This window comes from Nyctereutes procyonoides, unplaced genomic scaffold (assembly GCF_905146905.1).
Source record: "Nyctereutes procyonoides isolate TBG_1078 unplaced genomic scaffold, NYPRO_anot_genome, whole genome shotgun sequence".
Classification (NCBI taxonomy): Eukaryota; Metazoa; Chordata; class Mammalia; order Carnivora; family Canidae; genus Nyctereutes; species Nyctereutes procyonoides.
Genome location: NW_026575041.1, coordinates 14,235,835 through 14,251,724, shown reverse-complemented (window position 1 = coordinate 14,251,724; position 15,890 = coordinate 14,235,835). Strand labels below are relative to the sequence as shown.

General features: G+C 46.7%; 1 protein-coding gene across 2 annotated transcripts in view; it reads left to right on the top strand.

The window, feature by feature from the left end:
* ME3 (malic enzyme 3) overlaps positions 1 to 15,890 on the top strand; it is a 192,446-nt gene that overhangs the window by 88,844 nt on the left and 87,712 nt on the right. For both annotated transcript variants that reach the window (XM_055320721.1, XM_055320722.1), the window contains one exon: positions 854 to 1,003. In XM_055320721.1, coding sequence (XP_055176696.1) covers positions 854 to 1,003 — 150 coding nt within the window. The remainder of the gene's footprint in view (positions 1 to 853; positions 1,004 to 15,890) is intronic.

Below are 15,890 nucleotides of genomic sequence, written 5' to 3'. Positions count from 1 at the left end.
CCCAGGGATCATTCCCCTATTGGAATACCTCTTCCACCCTATTCCATGCCAGGGCTCAAGTGCCTCCAGGCTGTCCTAAACTGTTGTCCAGAAAGGGCATGATTATCGGTAGTCACCTATACCCCATCATGAATTTCAGCCCCTGGGTTTTTTTCTCTCAGAACTGTGAGGGGTTTTTTTGCTTTATCAGGACTGTGAATGAAAGGGTCTTTTTCTGGCTTAGTGATTTTAGGCTTCAGGGAATAGGTGAGAAAGAGAGTTTTTTTAGAGTATGCCCCCTGAGATCAAGCAGTACTCAGCCACTTATGAGCTTTGTTTCCAGTCCTGTGTGGTGGGAAAGTCCAATTCATATACCACTGGTGTGTTTGGGGTTTTCCTTGACGCTTCTCCACCCTAGCATGTTATTATTCTGTTGTCATTCATCAATGTCCACACAGTAATAGCACAACTAACCATCTTGCACCATGGTTGAGATTCTAGAGTCAGATTGCTTAGGTTCAAATCCTTACTCTGCCTTGAGACCTCAGGTGAGTTATTTCATTTCTCTGTGCCTTTGTCTCTCCTTATCTTAAAATAGTCAGCATTTTAATACCTACTTCACAAGTCTTTGGGAGTTTTAAATGAGTTAATGTAAAATATTTAGAATAGTGCCTATACCATAAATAAGTAAGCACATAATATTCTCCTTATTTCATAGAAAACAAGACCCATCCTTAGGGGAGATGGGGATTTGCCCATGAACGTGCCATTGTAACCAGCCACATGGGAGCCCTGGGTCTTTGCATCAAGGGCCCTCTGTGCTGCCACCTATGGTGCTCATGTGACCAGCTTGGTTCTTGTCTCCCTTTCCAAGGTACATCATTCTCATGACGCTGCAAGACCGGAATGAGAAGCTCTTCTACCGAGTGCTGACGTCAGATGTGGAGAAATTCATGCCCATCGTATACACTCCCACTGTGGGGCTGGCCTGTCAGCAGTATGGCCTGACCTTCCGCAGGCCCCGGTGAGCTGTCCTGGGGCATGGGCTCAGGGAGGGGCTGTCTCATAAAGGGGAATCAATTCTGTCTTCTGGCCTTGCTTAATGGGACTCTGGAGGCTCTTCCTGACTGAGCCAAAGGCTCGACAAGACATTTGATTTTAAGCACTTGCTCAGGAAATTACCCCATACACAGAGAAATGAGCCTAGAGAGTATCTAGCCAGGGATAGTGGAGCTCCTCCACCTCCGGATGATGAATGCCCAATATGTTGTTCAAAGTTGGCCTGAGAGGTATTTCAGATTGTTTTTCTCTCATTATCCACCTACCACCCACCCCCACCCCCGCTTTTCTGGTCATCTCTACAGTGCCGACAGCTCTCTTGCCAATTCAGGCCAATGAATAATGGAGTGTTGGATACCAAACACTGAATTCTTTTGCTGACTCAAAGAACCAGTATTCATTCCTTCATTTGGGCTTGACTCAGATTCCACTTAAAATGTCATTTTATTAGGCAAAAATCTGGCATTATGGTTTCTTTCAGAGCCAAAGAATTTGGGGCAATTTTCTAAAAAGATTGCTTTTTTTTTTCCATGATGTTCAGAACATATATATATTTAAAATATATAGAAAAGGAAAATGGGGGAGTATTTTTTTAAAATTCCTCAGTGTAAGGTGCCTGGTAATTATCAATACATATTTCTAGTGCTGACGATAAAAAAAGTTGCCTGAGTTTACTGTATATAATGGAATCACTGTTTTGGTCTGTGTTAGAATATGTAAAGGTATAATGTACTGTGCAGAGATGCATAATTTGTGTTTACATAAAATTTATAAATCTGTTTATAAATCATTTGGTATATGAGGAACGTGTAACCATAGATCTAGAACTTCTTTTGTTAATTTGGAAACACAGTCTTCTGGTTCTGAAGCCAGCACTTGGGGTGACCTGGCAGGCCAAGCACAGGGCCTGACACTGGTTCTCTTCCTTTTCTCATCCTGCCATCACTCTTGGCCAAGGGCAATGTGTCAGATCGCATCTCCTGGGGGATGTGCAGCCGTGGAAGCCCACATGTCCTCATCACTCAGAATAGCCATGCTCCTGCAGTCCTACGGGGAGTGCTGCACCGAGGCCCCAGAGCATTCTGGTCTTCAATCTACCTCTTTCAATAGGAAAGAGACTCCTTTTCTCTTATTCTCATTCTAAAACCAGTCTGGGCAGAAACCTTGGAAGCTGACAATACATTTCTAAAGGATGCAGGACTCAATTTACTTCCCAGTTCCTACTCAGAAAGGATCTTCCAGGCCCTCCTTCCTGCACAGTGCAGGTCAGCTCACTTCCCTCCTCCAAGGCCAACAGCAAATTCCAAGGCTTAAAGATACAAGCCCAGCACTTTGACAAAAGTAAGTGTGTCACCTCCCAGCTTCCTACTCAGAAATCCCATGCCCTAGCTACAGTGGTCTATTCCCCATGCCCAAAGATGTCTGGCATTCTGGCTCTCCATCCCTTCACATGTGGTCCTCTCTGCCTCCAAAATCTGCATAATCTCCTCTCCTCATTCTCTGTCCATTGGAATTGAGGCTAGCCTTCAAAGTCACCCAAGACTAGGCTTCTCTGCCTTCCCTCATCCACATGGGCTGTACAGCTCACTCAGCAGCCCCCCTCAATTCATCACACATACTTCTAATCCATAGTTACACTTTTTGGGCTTCATGGTTTTAATTATTTGCATATCAGCCTCCTCTACCAGAACACACATTTCTTGAGGAGGCTGGATACATGTCAGATCCATTTGTGTGAACTAGACCAGTGCTTGGAAAGCACTTGACACTCTAATGGGAAAGTAGCACTGTATATGGACTAGAAAGAGCTAGGTCTTTGCAGTCATCCCTGAGTTTTAGTTTCCTTGATGTTGGGTGCATTCCTTATCCTCTCTCAGCCATTTCCACATCTATGAAATGAAGGTAATAATACTACCTACCTCACATAGTCATTGTGAGGGGAAAATGTGAGGTGGGGAGGTAAGGGACCTGGCATAAATGTGTCAATTTGCCTTCCGTGACTGTTACAGGAAGAAGAAAGAATTGCTAAATGTTGAGTAATGTTATACATACACGCTTTTAAATTTTTACAAAGAAAATTGAATTATTGAACATTTAATGAACTCACATGTTTAGTAACTACAGACACAATTTGGCTCTTCCAGAACCCACTTGTTCCTCAAGTCCTTTAGCCATAGACTTGCAGCTGAGATCCTGTGAAATGCAAGGCCATCCCACTTCCAGGCTGTATGGGGGCCCTTCTCCACAGACTCCATGGGCTAGATTGTAGATTCCATTGTATTACTGTATTATTCCACCAGTAATAGGGTCAGGATCCTGCATATACAGAAGGCTAGTGAAGGTAAAATTTGCCTCCAGAACCCACTCCAGAATCCAGAGAACACACAAAACTGTACTTGAGTTAATGGACATTTATGGAACAGCTACTAGACAACAGCTGGGCATCATGTTACATACTGTGAAATTACCCCCAAAGAACAAAATATGGTTCTTGACCTCAAGGAAATCCCTAGCACAGTGAGGGGACAGGCAATAATTATGTAAGTTAAATATGATAAAAGTTTTTAAAAGTAAGAGATTTAATAGAGGCAAAGAAGTACAGGAGTTTTTGGGAGAGACAAATTTATTTTACCTGGGGGCAGTAGGAATGCTTCACAGAAGAGATGACATTTGAGCTAGTCCTGGAAGACTGATTAGGTATTCCATGGGTAAAGAAGGAAGAATGGCCATTCCAGAAAAGGGCATGATTTTATAGGCTTCATAGACACCTGTGTAGCCAGCTCACTTGGGTATCTCCCCATCTCCTGTGCCTGGCAAGGAACATAAGGGAAGGGGAGGTAGGCTTTACATCCATTGGCTTATAATGGATCCTCCCATGTCCTGTAAGGTTAGCAGCATCTCTATTTCACAGATGGAGAAGCTAAGGTGGCCAGAGGAAAGAAACTTGTCCAAGATCAGAGTTGAGCAACTGATGAAGTTTGAATTCTGACCTTGAGAATCAGGAAAAGCCACAACAAAGACGTGACATTTGAGCTGAGCCATAAAAGACAAAAGCAAAGAATCAACACAAAAGTATTTGCTTACAGTGATCCAGACACACCCACCTCCCCCTTGCTAGAATATAAGGCCTCAGACCTCATGTGGATGAAACAGGAGAATATAGAGATAGAAGAATTGGCCAGGGGCTCTGCCCAAAAAGAGGAAACTGCTTGGAGTCCTTCCCACCAGCCGAGGGGGTTGGAGTCATGGGGAGCCATGTCCTTTGGGTCCAGGCCCCATTGGCAGTTCTCCAGTGGGTCAGCAGTGGAGAAGGATGTGGTGGCTGAGTGGAAGACTCACATGGGTGGAAACAGGGCCCTGCCAAGGAGTAGAGCCCAGAGAACCAGGTCAGCCCTGAGTGGGTACAGTTGGGGTGCTATAGAAGCTGGACACATAGTGTGGAAAATAAGCATGCCATCATTCCAGCAGGAGACCTGCAGTTGACCTGGAGCAGGAGAAAAGGGTGATAATCAGGATGCTTAAGTGTTTACTAAAGGCCAAGTACTATCCTAAAATCTTTATATATATTAACTCATTTAATTATCACAATTCCCTAAAAGGTAGGTACTACTCTCATCACATCTACACGTGGGAAAACAGAGACACAGAGAAATAGCTTGCCCAAAATCACTCAGCTCATAACCAGCAAAGCCAGCACTCAAACCCACACAGTCTGAACCAGAGTGTGGAAAGGTTCCACTGCACACACTGCCTGCTGCAGTTTGGGACTTTGGTGGACATTTGGGGCTGGGTGTGCTTGCAGCTCCAAGAATGCTTGATTCCCCACGGCTCTTAACATGGGGATTGCTAGGTATCATTTCCCAAGCCTCTCCTGGGAGAGAATAATCCAGCCAGGTTCTGGGCCTGAGGCTGTGCGGGGCCGAGGCAGACATGGGCAAACTGAACTGGGTTCTTAGATCCTTCCCTCACACTCTTGGTACGGACTTCCCGCATATGTTTTGCACAAACCCTTCTTCAGATGATTACCCAATTAAACTATTTGACATGTGTCATTCTGAGCTGTTGCTCCAGATTTCCATTTGGCTGCGTTCCAGGTGTCGATTCCACACCTGCCTTGCTCCTGAAGGTAGTGAGAGTTTGGTCTCCACCCTAGCCCTGAGCTTCGTCTGAGGCCTGGCTTGGAATGGTTTTATGGATTAGCATCTGAAGGCAGGACAGCCCCAAGGCCAAGAGGGAGAGAGCCAGCTCCTTCTCAGTTTCTGAAATGATAAACATTCCTGCTGGGTTCCCAGGAACAATGAAGTCTTCTGTGAAAGGGCCTGCTCCCCCCTCCGAACCTAATTAGGTCCAGCTGATGCTAAAATTGAACTTCCAACATGCTTGTGACTCTACATCACCTCACGACCTTGACGGAGATGCTAGACTATTCAGGGGCACCTGAGTATCTCTGGGCAGAAGGTTCTGGGCTCCGTGGAGCCTCCCCTGCCTCTTCCTGCCTCTCCCTTGGCACACCCTCTGCATGTGCCTCCATGGGCCATAGAGCCTGCATAGCCTGGCTTGAAGGAATGGCCTTGAATGTTATTAACATATGACTCTGAAGAGATGCAAGCCCAGGGGGAGGCCAGACAGGAGTCCAAAATGCAGCTCAGCAAAGGAGGGGCTGCGAGGGGAAAGCCATTATGGTGTAGACTGTTGTCCAGTGTGAGCAAATACCCTCCATGCACCGCCATCTTGACTAACCTTGTCTTCACCTTCATCTTCTTGGGCTCTGGGAGGATGCACATCCCTGTAACCCTAACATTTCCCAACCTCTATGTGGGGTCCCACCCATGTGCATGGTAAAGGCTGTGTTGCAGGTAGTGGAAGGAGCACAGACTCTGAAGCCAGGCAGACTTGGCCTTGCATCCCAGCTCCTGATGACTTCTGACGATCTGGCACCGCCTCAGTCTCCTTGTGTGTAAAATGGGAGTGATGCCCCTTCGTGTAGCTGCTTGTGAGGATTCAGTGAGATTCCACCTGCCCGAGCCACCCTCAGGCTCTGTCATCTGACTCTGAGTCACCCTCCCCAACAGTCTCAACTGTGAACTGGCTGAGGGCAGCTCTGTCCTCTGAAGGGCTGTCTTGCTCTGCTGTTGGACACAGTCCTGAAATGATCTGTACTTGTGCGTAACGAGCACACCTGTTAGCAGGTGCAGGTGAAGACCTAGAGGCTGCGGCGAGCAGGAGAGGGGAGGGGAGGGAGTGGGCCTTGGCTTCACTGGGCGGAGGTTCTGTGGAATACACCTGAAGTCAGGTTTGGATTTGGACAAGGTCAGTAGCCCTGGGCGTTGAGCCAGGCTGTTGTCCTCCTTATCTGCAAACAGGTGGGGTTCTGCACCCAGGCCAGTAGCATGTTTACAGGACAGTAACGGCTACCATTTATTGCATGCTGACGATGCTCATGGTGGGCCCAAGGTTAGGTACTTCAGGTGCTTTATCCCTGAGCCCTACACAACCCCAAAAGGGGCTCGTTACTTCACTCATGTAAAAACTAAGGCTAACTTGTCTAAAACACCACAGCTGACCCAGAGCCAGTTTTCTGTGTTTCTCCTGCAATCACAGCTACTTGTGGCCCTGGCAAACATGGTACCTCAGAGATAAAAAATATTTGCATGCTTGCCTTCATGTAAGTTCCCTTGCATGACTGGCCTGCACACACAACAGACACACGCACACACACACTATATACCACGGTGGGCAGAGCACCGGGGCTGGAGTGCAGAGGGGATGGGTCAGTTCTCCCATTAACCATGTGGCCTTGGAGCCCAGCTACTCCCCCTCTCCAAGCCTGGATCACAGGGACTGTCCATCTTGTGGGGATCAGATGAGCTAAATGTGTGTGAATGTGCTTTATCCATTGTCCAGTTCCTCACAAGCTTCCAGGGACATTACCTTTTTCACTGCTTCTTCTTCACCCCAGCTCCCAAAAAGGGGTGATCAAGGCTCATACTCACCTCCTTGGGCTTCCTACTTCTCCCTCACTATGTCACACTGTTGTCTCATTTTGTTTTTGAATCCCTGTATGCTTGTTTTTACATTGGAACCTTTTTATCTTCAGCCATCTCTACCACTTCCATCACCTCCACCACACACACACACACACATACACAAGGGCCCCAGGGCACATGCTCTGCTTCCCAGATGCCAGCTGAAGCCATTTCCAGCCATACACTGGACCAGTGGACACCGACATCTTGACTTAAAGCCACTCCGGAAAACAAAGACAGCCTTACCTCAGCAAATGTCAGAAGACCCTTGATACCCAGGGACAGCCTCTGAGCCTGTCATAATCCGGACCCCACCCCAGCTGGCAGTTGATCAGGAGCAGACACATACACCCCCAGCACAACTGGAAGGCAGGCAGAAAGCAAGGATTAGCACCATCAGACTGGTTGCCTCCTCCCCATCCTTAGGGCACCAAATCCTGATTCCTTTGGCCGAGCTCACTTGACATCGAGTTACACCAGGTTTCTCTGCCAAGCTGTTTCAGCTGTGCTGCTGGAAAAGCTCCCTGGAGCAGAGCAAGCACAAGGTCTGCAGCTGGGTCTGCTTAGCTTCACATCCTGCAGCCTTGGTGAGGAGGAGTCGAGAGACGTGGTTTGGAGCCCTCACCCCCCACTTCCCGATGACCCTGTAGGCAAGTCACTTAGCTCCTTAGTCTCGAGTCAGAGTGTAGGGCTGGACTATATGGCTTCTGTGATCTCTTCCAGCTCTAACCACTTATGATCTAATAACCCAAACTCTATAACCAAGTGAGGAAGGAGATATTTAAATGAGCCACAGTCACATTATATAGCTGAGCCAGTTTCCCCGCTGGTAAAATTAAGAGGGTCAAGTTAGAGCCATAGTTCTCAGTGATAACTGTGCATTAAAAGCATGTGGGAGCTTTAAGTCAGAATCCCTGAGGCAGGTCCCAGGCAGCTTTCCTTTTCAAAAGTTTGCCTGGGATTCTCATGGGCAGCCAGGGCCACAAACCACTGAGCTGGGTGACCTCTACAGTTCTTCCAGCTTGGATCTTCTGTGACTTTTGGGGAGTCAACCAGCAGTCCCTATTTTCCAGGCCACCCTAGCCTGGCAGTATATTGAAGATTAAGGTCATGATAATATAATGGAACCTCCATCTCCAACTCAGCCTTCAGCCAGCCTAACTGTTGAACCTGCTGCCAGATTCCCTCATGTCTCATTCACGGGATCGGTGGAGGGGGAGGCAGGGAGGAGTCTCCTGTGTGCTTCCTTCCTCCTCCCCCTGTTTCCTCCTGAAGCCTCCATCACTGCACAGCAGTCTTCCCTCTCCCAAACTGCACACTTCTCCGATATCAGTGGTTGATTAGACAGGAAAATGCATCAGACCAAAGATGATCAAGCATTTGACTGAGCATGTGACCAGCACATCATGGCCTGGCTCAAAAGATGGGCTGGCCCAGTTGGAGTCCTTTTAGAGAATGTGAACAAGAAATGGGAAAAGGTACGTAGGGAGAATTTTGTGGTTAGGAAGAGAAATGAAGGCGAAAAAGATGCTATGGTGTAGACTTCAGAGTTGGGTTGTGGTAAACCAAAAGCAAATGCCAGCCATGAGGGAACAGAAGAGAAGGAAGTAAAGGAACATCTGTGGAGAGAGGAAAACAGGGCATATGGGAGAGAGAGGAAGAAGTAGGCAGAGCCAGTGCTGGTCTCTAGCTTTCCACTCCAGCTCCTGTTCACAAATTTACCATAAATTTTTCCCCGATGGTAACTTAAGCAAACCTCCACCTTAGATCAGGAGAGCCAGACCAAACAGACTCTGTGGAATTGGATCCAATTAGTGCCCTGAAGCCCTTGTTAATTGGGTGGGTGGAGTGAACCACTTAAGGGAGGGCATCACAGATTTAACATGCTTTAGAGTCACCCGAGGAGGCTCGAGGAGGCTCGGTAAAACACAGATTCAGGGGGACCCTGAGGCTGTGGGGGGCAGGGACCACACTTTGAAAACCACTGGATGAAAAGCTGGCAAAAAAAAAAGTTGCTCATTGAAACCTGGTTGGAGACCATGTGAGGGAAGCAGAAGGAGTGGGTACTTCCAGGCTCTGCTGTGTGTTAGTCACGAAACCCAGGAGTCCTGAGATATAGGCTTTGGCCCCAGTTTTTGTAGTGTGACTGTCAGTACACTCTTCCCCCTTCTGGACCTCAGTGTGCTCACCTATAAAACAAGAGAATTTTATTAGGTGATCTCAGAGACTCCTTTCAGGTCCAGCCCTTATAGTCTGTAAATTGTGAGCAGATGACAACACTGTAGCTCTGCATCTGCCCCTAAGGTTTCTGGCATTGAAGGGAGGAAGATGTAAAAGTAGATGAAAACACATACTTTACATTTTCTGACAAGAAAAGACTTGCAGGCTTATCTGCAGAAGTGTCATTTTGCTGAGAGTTCTGACTCACACATGGGCACCTTCCCAGGCAGACCAGCTGGGCAGCCCATGGTCTCTGTCGCAGGTTGTTCCTCACTTGGGAATTGATGCTGGAAAAGATCTAAGGATGGTGGCACAAGGGATCCTCCCAGAGCACGAGGCTGTTTGGCTCTTATTTGACACGAGGGTCACGTGGAGCAGGTTAGATTGTGTCTGGATCCCACTTCACTGAAACACTCGAGCGGAGAGATACAGAGAAGGATCATTTATTCTTGTGTCTGAATCACACTGCTTTCAATCCCTGAAGATATGGGCTTTTTCTTTTTGTAGAGGAAGTTTGGAGATTGACATACAGAAAAATGAGTTTGTTCTTAACAGTCTGGGACCCGCCTGGGACTTTAGCATCCCAAAGGAGCATCTGCTGTCTGGGGAGGACAGAGGAACCCCCACCCCACACCAGCCATCCAGGAGTTTGGGTGTAAGATCTACGAGCGAAGGTGGGAAAGGTTGAGCTGCCCCCTCACAGATGCAGAGAGTGTATTTTTCTGCTCAAGCTGGAAGCAAATGAGCTTTATTAACTAGAACAGGATGTTCTGGGTTTGACTTCCTTTACCCAAAGGCAGATTTCCCTGGCAATTTAAACAAACTGATTTTTGTTTCTTTTTTATGTGACTCTGTCCCTTTCCTCCTTTGTCCCTGGCAATCCCAGCCGTGGTGATCAAAAGGATAGGGGTGGGAGAACTTCCTTGCTGAGAAGGAAATACGTACATGCAGGCGGCAGTTGAGTAGCCCTTTCCTCAAATAACCTTGATCTCTCATTAACCTGTAAATTGCACGGCAGCTTGTGTTTGCTCACGCCAAGTTAATCCAAAAGGAGTGGCTTCTTAAGAGATGCTGTGAACAGTGCAAATATTTTGAAAGGTCCTGAACTAGAGGAAGAATAAAGGATCATTGTTGTAGAATTTCTTGAAGAAAGGTGAATTTCTGCTTTGCCAGAAAAGAACTCCACCACTAGTTGGCAAATCCCTAAAAATCCACTATTATAGTCAGGTCCTTGGATTGGTTCATTGCACCCCCAGGAGTCCCCTCAGATTTTCCATGGGCCCTGCAGGGGTAACATTGAAAACTTCATCCATGAACTGGTTTCTTAAAGACCAATCTTAAACCAGAATTTCCTAAAACCATAGAGATTGCAGTGGCTCAGTGGGTTAAGTATCTCTTGGTTTCTGCTCAGGTCATGATCTCAGGGTCCTGGAATCAAGCCCTACGTCAGGCTCTGTGCTCAGTGGGGAGTCTGCTTAAGGATTCCTCTCACCCTCTCACTCTGCCTCTGCCTCTACCCTTACTCTCTAGCACATTCACTCTCTCTCTCACAAATTAATTTAAAAAAAAAGAAAGTAAAACCTAGAGATTGGGAGTTAGGAAGGATAGGTTTTGTGTGAGTGGGAGAGGGTTGGGAAGGAATAGGTCAAGAAGATTCCATCTGGGATGCTGCAGAAGGAAACAAGGCTCCAGCAGGGTGCCCCAGTGTGGCCTCAACATTGTCCAGAGGTTACTGGAGGGCAACAAGTGAAAAAGCCAAAAGAACAAAAATCAGTGTGAGTGGTGGAAGACGGACTTCTCCACCTTCACAGCACTATGAGCTTGTCTTCTGGACCACAAGCTTCAGGAGGGAAATTAACTGTGTTTGGTTTTTCTTTGTGTCTCCCATGACACTGAACACAGTACCTTCAGGCACCTTCCGGAGAGAATACTTAAAGACTGTCTTCTGATTAGGTTCAACAAACATTGATTAAACACCATCTTCGTGGTTGACCACCGTCAAGTACATGCAGGATCCGAATGGAATAAGATAGTCTATTCAAGGTCTCTGACTCTGAGGAATTTACAGGCCAACTGAGAAAAAGAGCATCTCTGAAGAAATATTAGCCAATTAGTAAAGTGTGGTGTGCATTGCCTACTTTACTTTGAAAGTGTGCAGGTAATTCATTGTGGTAAAAACTTCCTGATCTAAACCTTGAAAAAAGGATTTTGATTCCCATCAGGAGGTAGTCCAGCACAGTCCCTGACATACAGAGATTTAGTGGATGAGTTCCTAGCAGGAAGAACTGCATAAGCATGACATGTGGCTGGAACAAGCCAGAAATGAGACTCTTGGTGCTGGGAATACAGAAGACACTTTGGTTGCCCCATCCTCTCCTTAACAAAAACCCTGGTTGTCTTTTGTTTTGGTTTGGTTTTCAGTTATCTTTCTTTCCCCCAAATGGTCATATGCTTTGAAGAAGTCTTGGTCTTTCCCAGCACCAAGCAGTGGGTCCTGACTAATCCCCACCAATCACAGTAGAGTCAGTGACAGTTCTGGCCCAAAGACATGTGAGGGTATTCTGCTGAGGACTTCTAGTAAAATTTTTCTTGTCACAAGAGAGCTCCTTCTTCCCGGGACATTTTCATGTCTGTGTGGGATGCATGGAACTGTAATGATCATCGTACAGTCACAAAAAAAAACAGCCCAGAGACCAGGCCAACAAAATGCCCCAAATGGTCATGTGGGGAAACTGTGTCCTTGGTGACACTGTTGAGCCACTAAATAAACAAATCCTGGAGTTGCCTTCCCCTGGACTTCTTGTTATGTGAAATGAATTTCCTTTTTCCAGTCAGTTGAGTCAGTTTTGTGTTGCTTGCAGCTGAAAGCAATGCCCCTTCCTGAGGGGATGCTTGAGTCACCTCTGTCCCATAGCAGCAGCTCAGGTTGGTTTAGTCAGCACTTCCGATGCACCAGGCACTCTTCTTGGTGGTTTACCCATTGAGGGCCCACAGTATCTCTCTGTGGTAAGTAATACTATTGGGCCCATTTTCATGAAAAGGGACACTGAGGCACCACATATGAAAGTAACCAAAAAAGGTTACCCATCTAGTACACGGGAGAGCCACCCAGGCTCCAGAGCATACACCTTCACTGCTGCCTGCACACCTTCACAAGCCTCTTCGCTCTGTGGACTGAGCATGTCCAGGATGGAGGGCTCACCACAGAGCAGAGGGTGTGAGGAATTCACTCCACTGATGCTGATGGGGTGGGGAAGGGAGGGCTGACATGAGGTGGAGTGCGGGCTCTCCATCTCATTAGTTGGAGATCACAGCATCCTGTTGAGTGGGGAAGTGTCACAAAAGGATTTCTCAAGAAGGGTAATTCTTGAGGACTAAAGAGGAAAGGCCACAGGGGACCATTGTATTTACTGAAATGCTAGGAGAGAAGAGCCAGAGACGGTCCTAGACATGGAGATGAAGGTGAAAATCAAGGGCACTGAGGAAGAGGACCCTGCAGCACTCAGACCCTGGTGTGATGTGGAGGTGAAGGGAGAAGGACTGGCAGACCCGAAAGTGGCGTGGCATGGTGACAGTCATGGAAAGTTGAGATGGGCTCCAGACATGCAACCTTGAGCTGGATCACCACCACCACCACTACCACTGCCTTTCATTGAGTGGCCAGGATGATGATGATCATGGTACTATTATTATCTCTGACTCTCACAACAACCTTGAGAGATCAGAAAGCATGATCATGATTGTCCCCATGTCACAGAGGAGACATTCAGAGGTGATAGGGGCCTTGCCTAGAGCCATTGGGCTAGTGAGTGACAGAGTTCAAACCCAAGTCTGTCCTGTTCCAATGCCTCCCCCTCCTTTCTCATTGGAACTCTCTCTAGTCCTGCATCGTCAAAACTCAGCATTTCTTTTTTTTTTTTAACTCAGCATTTCTGAATCACATGTTCACAAATATGTGCACCCCCTCACCCAAACAACATGGGCAAAGCAAGCACATTCCTTAGATTGAATGGTGTTGGCAGCAGGTATCTGCAGGAGTCCACATGCATCAGCTTGGCTGGAGTCCCCTGGGGAAAGATGAGGTAAAGTGAGGCTGGGAACAGGGGTGCCATGTCAGGGTACCTTGTTAGAGCATATCAGGAAGAGAGCCAGGGCTTGTACCTTGGCAGTCCCTGCATACCTTTTAGGCATGTAGCAAGGACATACCAATCACCTCATGGCTCCTGCCACCATAAAACTCCCTTGAGCTGGTGTCAGGATATTAGATGGCCTCCAATTTTAGAAGCACCCTGCACAACCAACGCAGACATTACCCCTGTGGCCCATTCCCCAAAACTCTGAGATAGCACTCTACTCTGGGTTCCAAGATCAGCTGAGGCATTGGCCTCCTCAGAGGATTTTGAAAAGAATCCTCAGGTGGAGCCCTGTCTGTGAGGAGATGAAATTGATTAGCTCTGAAGACACCGTGGGCTCCATCTGCATGTCTGTAGGTTCACCTCCCTTTGCAGCACATGGTGACAGGATCCTGCAGCTGTAAATCAACCAGTTCAAAAGCCAAGAGGGGACATGATAGCCTGCCCACCAGGGGTACAAGTCCATAGAAATAGAAGGACTGGAACTCCGGTCTCCCACCTCTTTACTCCTTTCCACTGTGTAGAGAGATAGATGTCTCCCAATCATTTGAATCAAGCTTAATTCACAATTATTACTTACATGTATAAAGTAGTTTGAAGTTTTAGAATGAATACAAATATAGTCCTGTCAGCCGCTCTGTGAAACAGACCACATAGCCCCTTTCACTTGAGGAAATGGAGGATTCCTGAGGTTGACTCCCCTAGGCTGTACAAATAGTAAGAGGTAAAACTGAACTGTTTCTGTTTGCCATCCAGGACTCTTCCCAATACTGGACTATAAGCTTGTGATGGGCAGGAGCCATATTTATTTAGCTCACCATTGGACACCCAGCACTACCCAACACAGGCCCTGGCATATGGGCCTTGTTGGATAGAAGGAAAGTGTATTGAAGGATTAATAGTTAGAATAGGAGCCTTGATAGAAAAAAACTTGGAGTCTCATTTTCCTGACAACTTCTTTTAAAAAAAAAAAAAAAAGATCTTATTTATTCATGAGAGGCACAGAGAGAGGCAGGCTCCCCTATAGGGATCTTGAATACCCAGTCCCAGGATCACAACCCGAGCCAAAGGCAAATGCTCAACCACTGAGCCACCTAGGTGCCCCTTTCCTGTTGACTTCTAATAGAATCCTAGATGAGGGGCGCCTGGGTAGCTCAGTCAGTTAAGGATCCAACCCTTGGTTTTGGCTTAGGTCATGATCTCAGGGTGGTGGGATCGAACCCTGTGTCATCGGGCTCCATGCTCAGCTCAGAGTCTGCTTGTCTCCCTCTCCCTCTGCCCCCTGCCCCCCGTCAAGCACGCATACGTGCTCTCTCTCTTAAACAAATCTTTAAAAAAAATAAAGAATCCTAGATGAGTGAGATTCTGTTATTAGTAACTTCTTTATGACTTTTGTTTAAAATGCATAGCGTCTTAAATTTTTGTTAACATTAATGTAAAAGATTATTTGATTCCTTTAAGAATCTTCAGCAGGTAGACCGTCCAGGACGTGGAACAGAGTAGCGCTCAGTAAGTGCCAGGATAAGTGTTTCTGGAATTTACTAGGATGTAAAAGATAAGCTGGGGAGATGAAAGCAATTGCAGAGTTTCTATGTTACTGAGATAATTAAAGAATTGAATTTATCCCACCTTTGCAAAATAACTTTATCCACAAATCCAGGTTTATCAGTTGGGAAGAAATCAATAGCTAGAGTGGAATGCAATTATGACCTGCATTTCCAGAACCTTGTTCCAGAGGATTAATAACCGTGTCCAGTCCTCATTACGAACGAGATGCAGTAGGTTGTGCTTGCTGGCCAGGGCAGGGCGGGCCCTGCAGGAGCCAGTCAGTGCTTCTCGCCTACAGCCAGGTAGGGGGTAGGGATGTTGGTGTCGGGTTGTCATGGTAACTTTTTTACTGACTGGAAGAATAGATGAAGCCAGAGTGAACTTCTTTGATCAAATAGGGATAGGAGTGGGAGTCACCAGTGGTGAGGAACAGAGAGACTTCTCTCTTTCTAGACAAAGGCAGTGCAGGAAATTTGAATTTGAGTAATAGTAGAACACACTCAGATAAGGTGCTAGCTAGAATAATTAAGATAAATATACAGTTAAATTATCCGATTATCAGACTGGGAGGTAAAACCTCTACGGAGGCCAGTGGTTTTAGACTTCCATAAAAGTCCATTTGTTACAAATCACAGCCTCCAATGTTCTTTTCCAAGACTGATTCACTGTGTCAGGAGTGGGGCCCAAGATCTCCATCCTAAAACTGCCCACAGCTCGTTGTTCCCCCAGGAGGTATTATGTATTATGAACTACACGGGCATCACATGAGCCATGTTTTTATAAACTCTGCTCTGGGTAAACACAGCATCAGAGATCAAGCTGGAGCCGACTCAGCTCTTCTCACCTGATGGGAAAACTTAGGAAAAATCACTACCCCTTTCCACTTAGTCCTAGTTAAAAAAAAAAAAAAAAAAAAAAAAAAAAA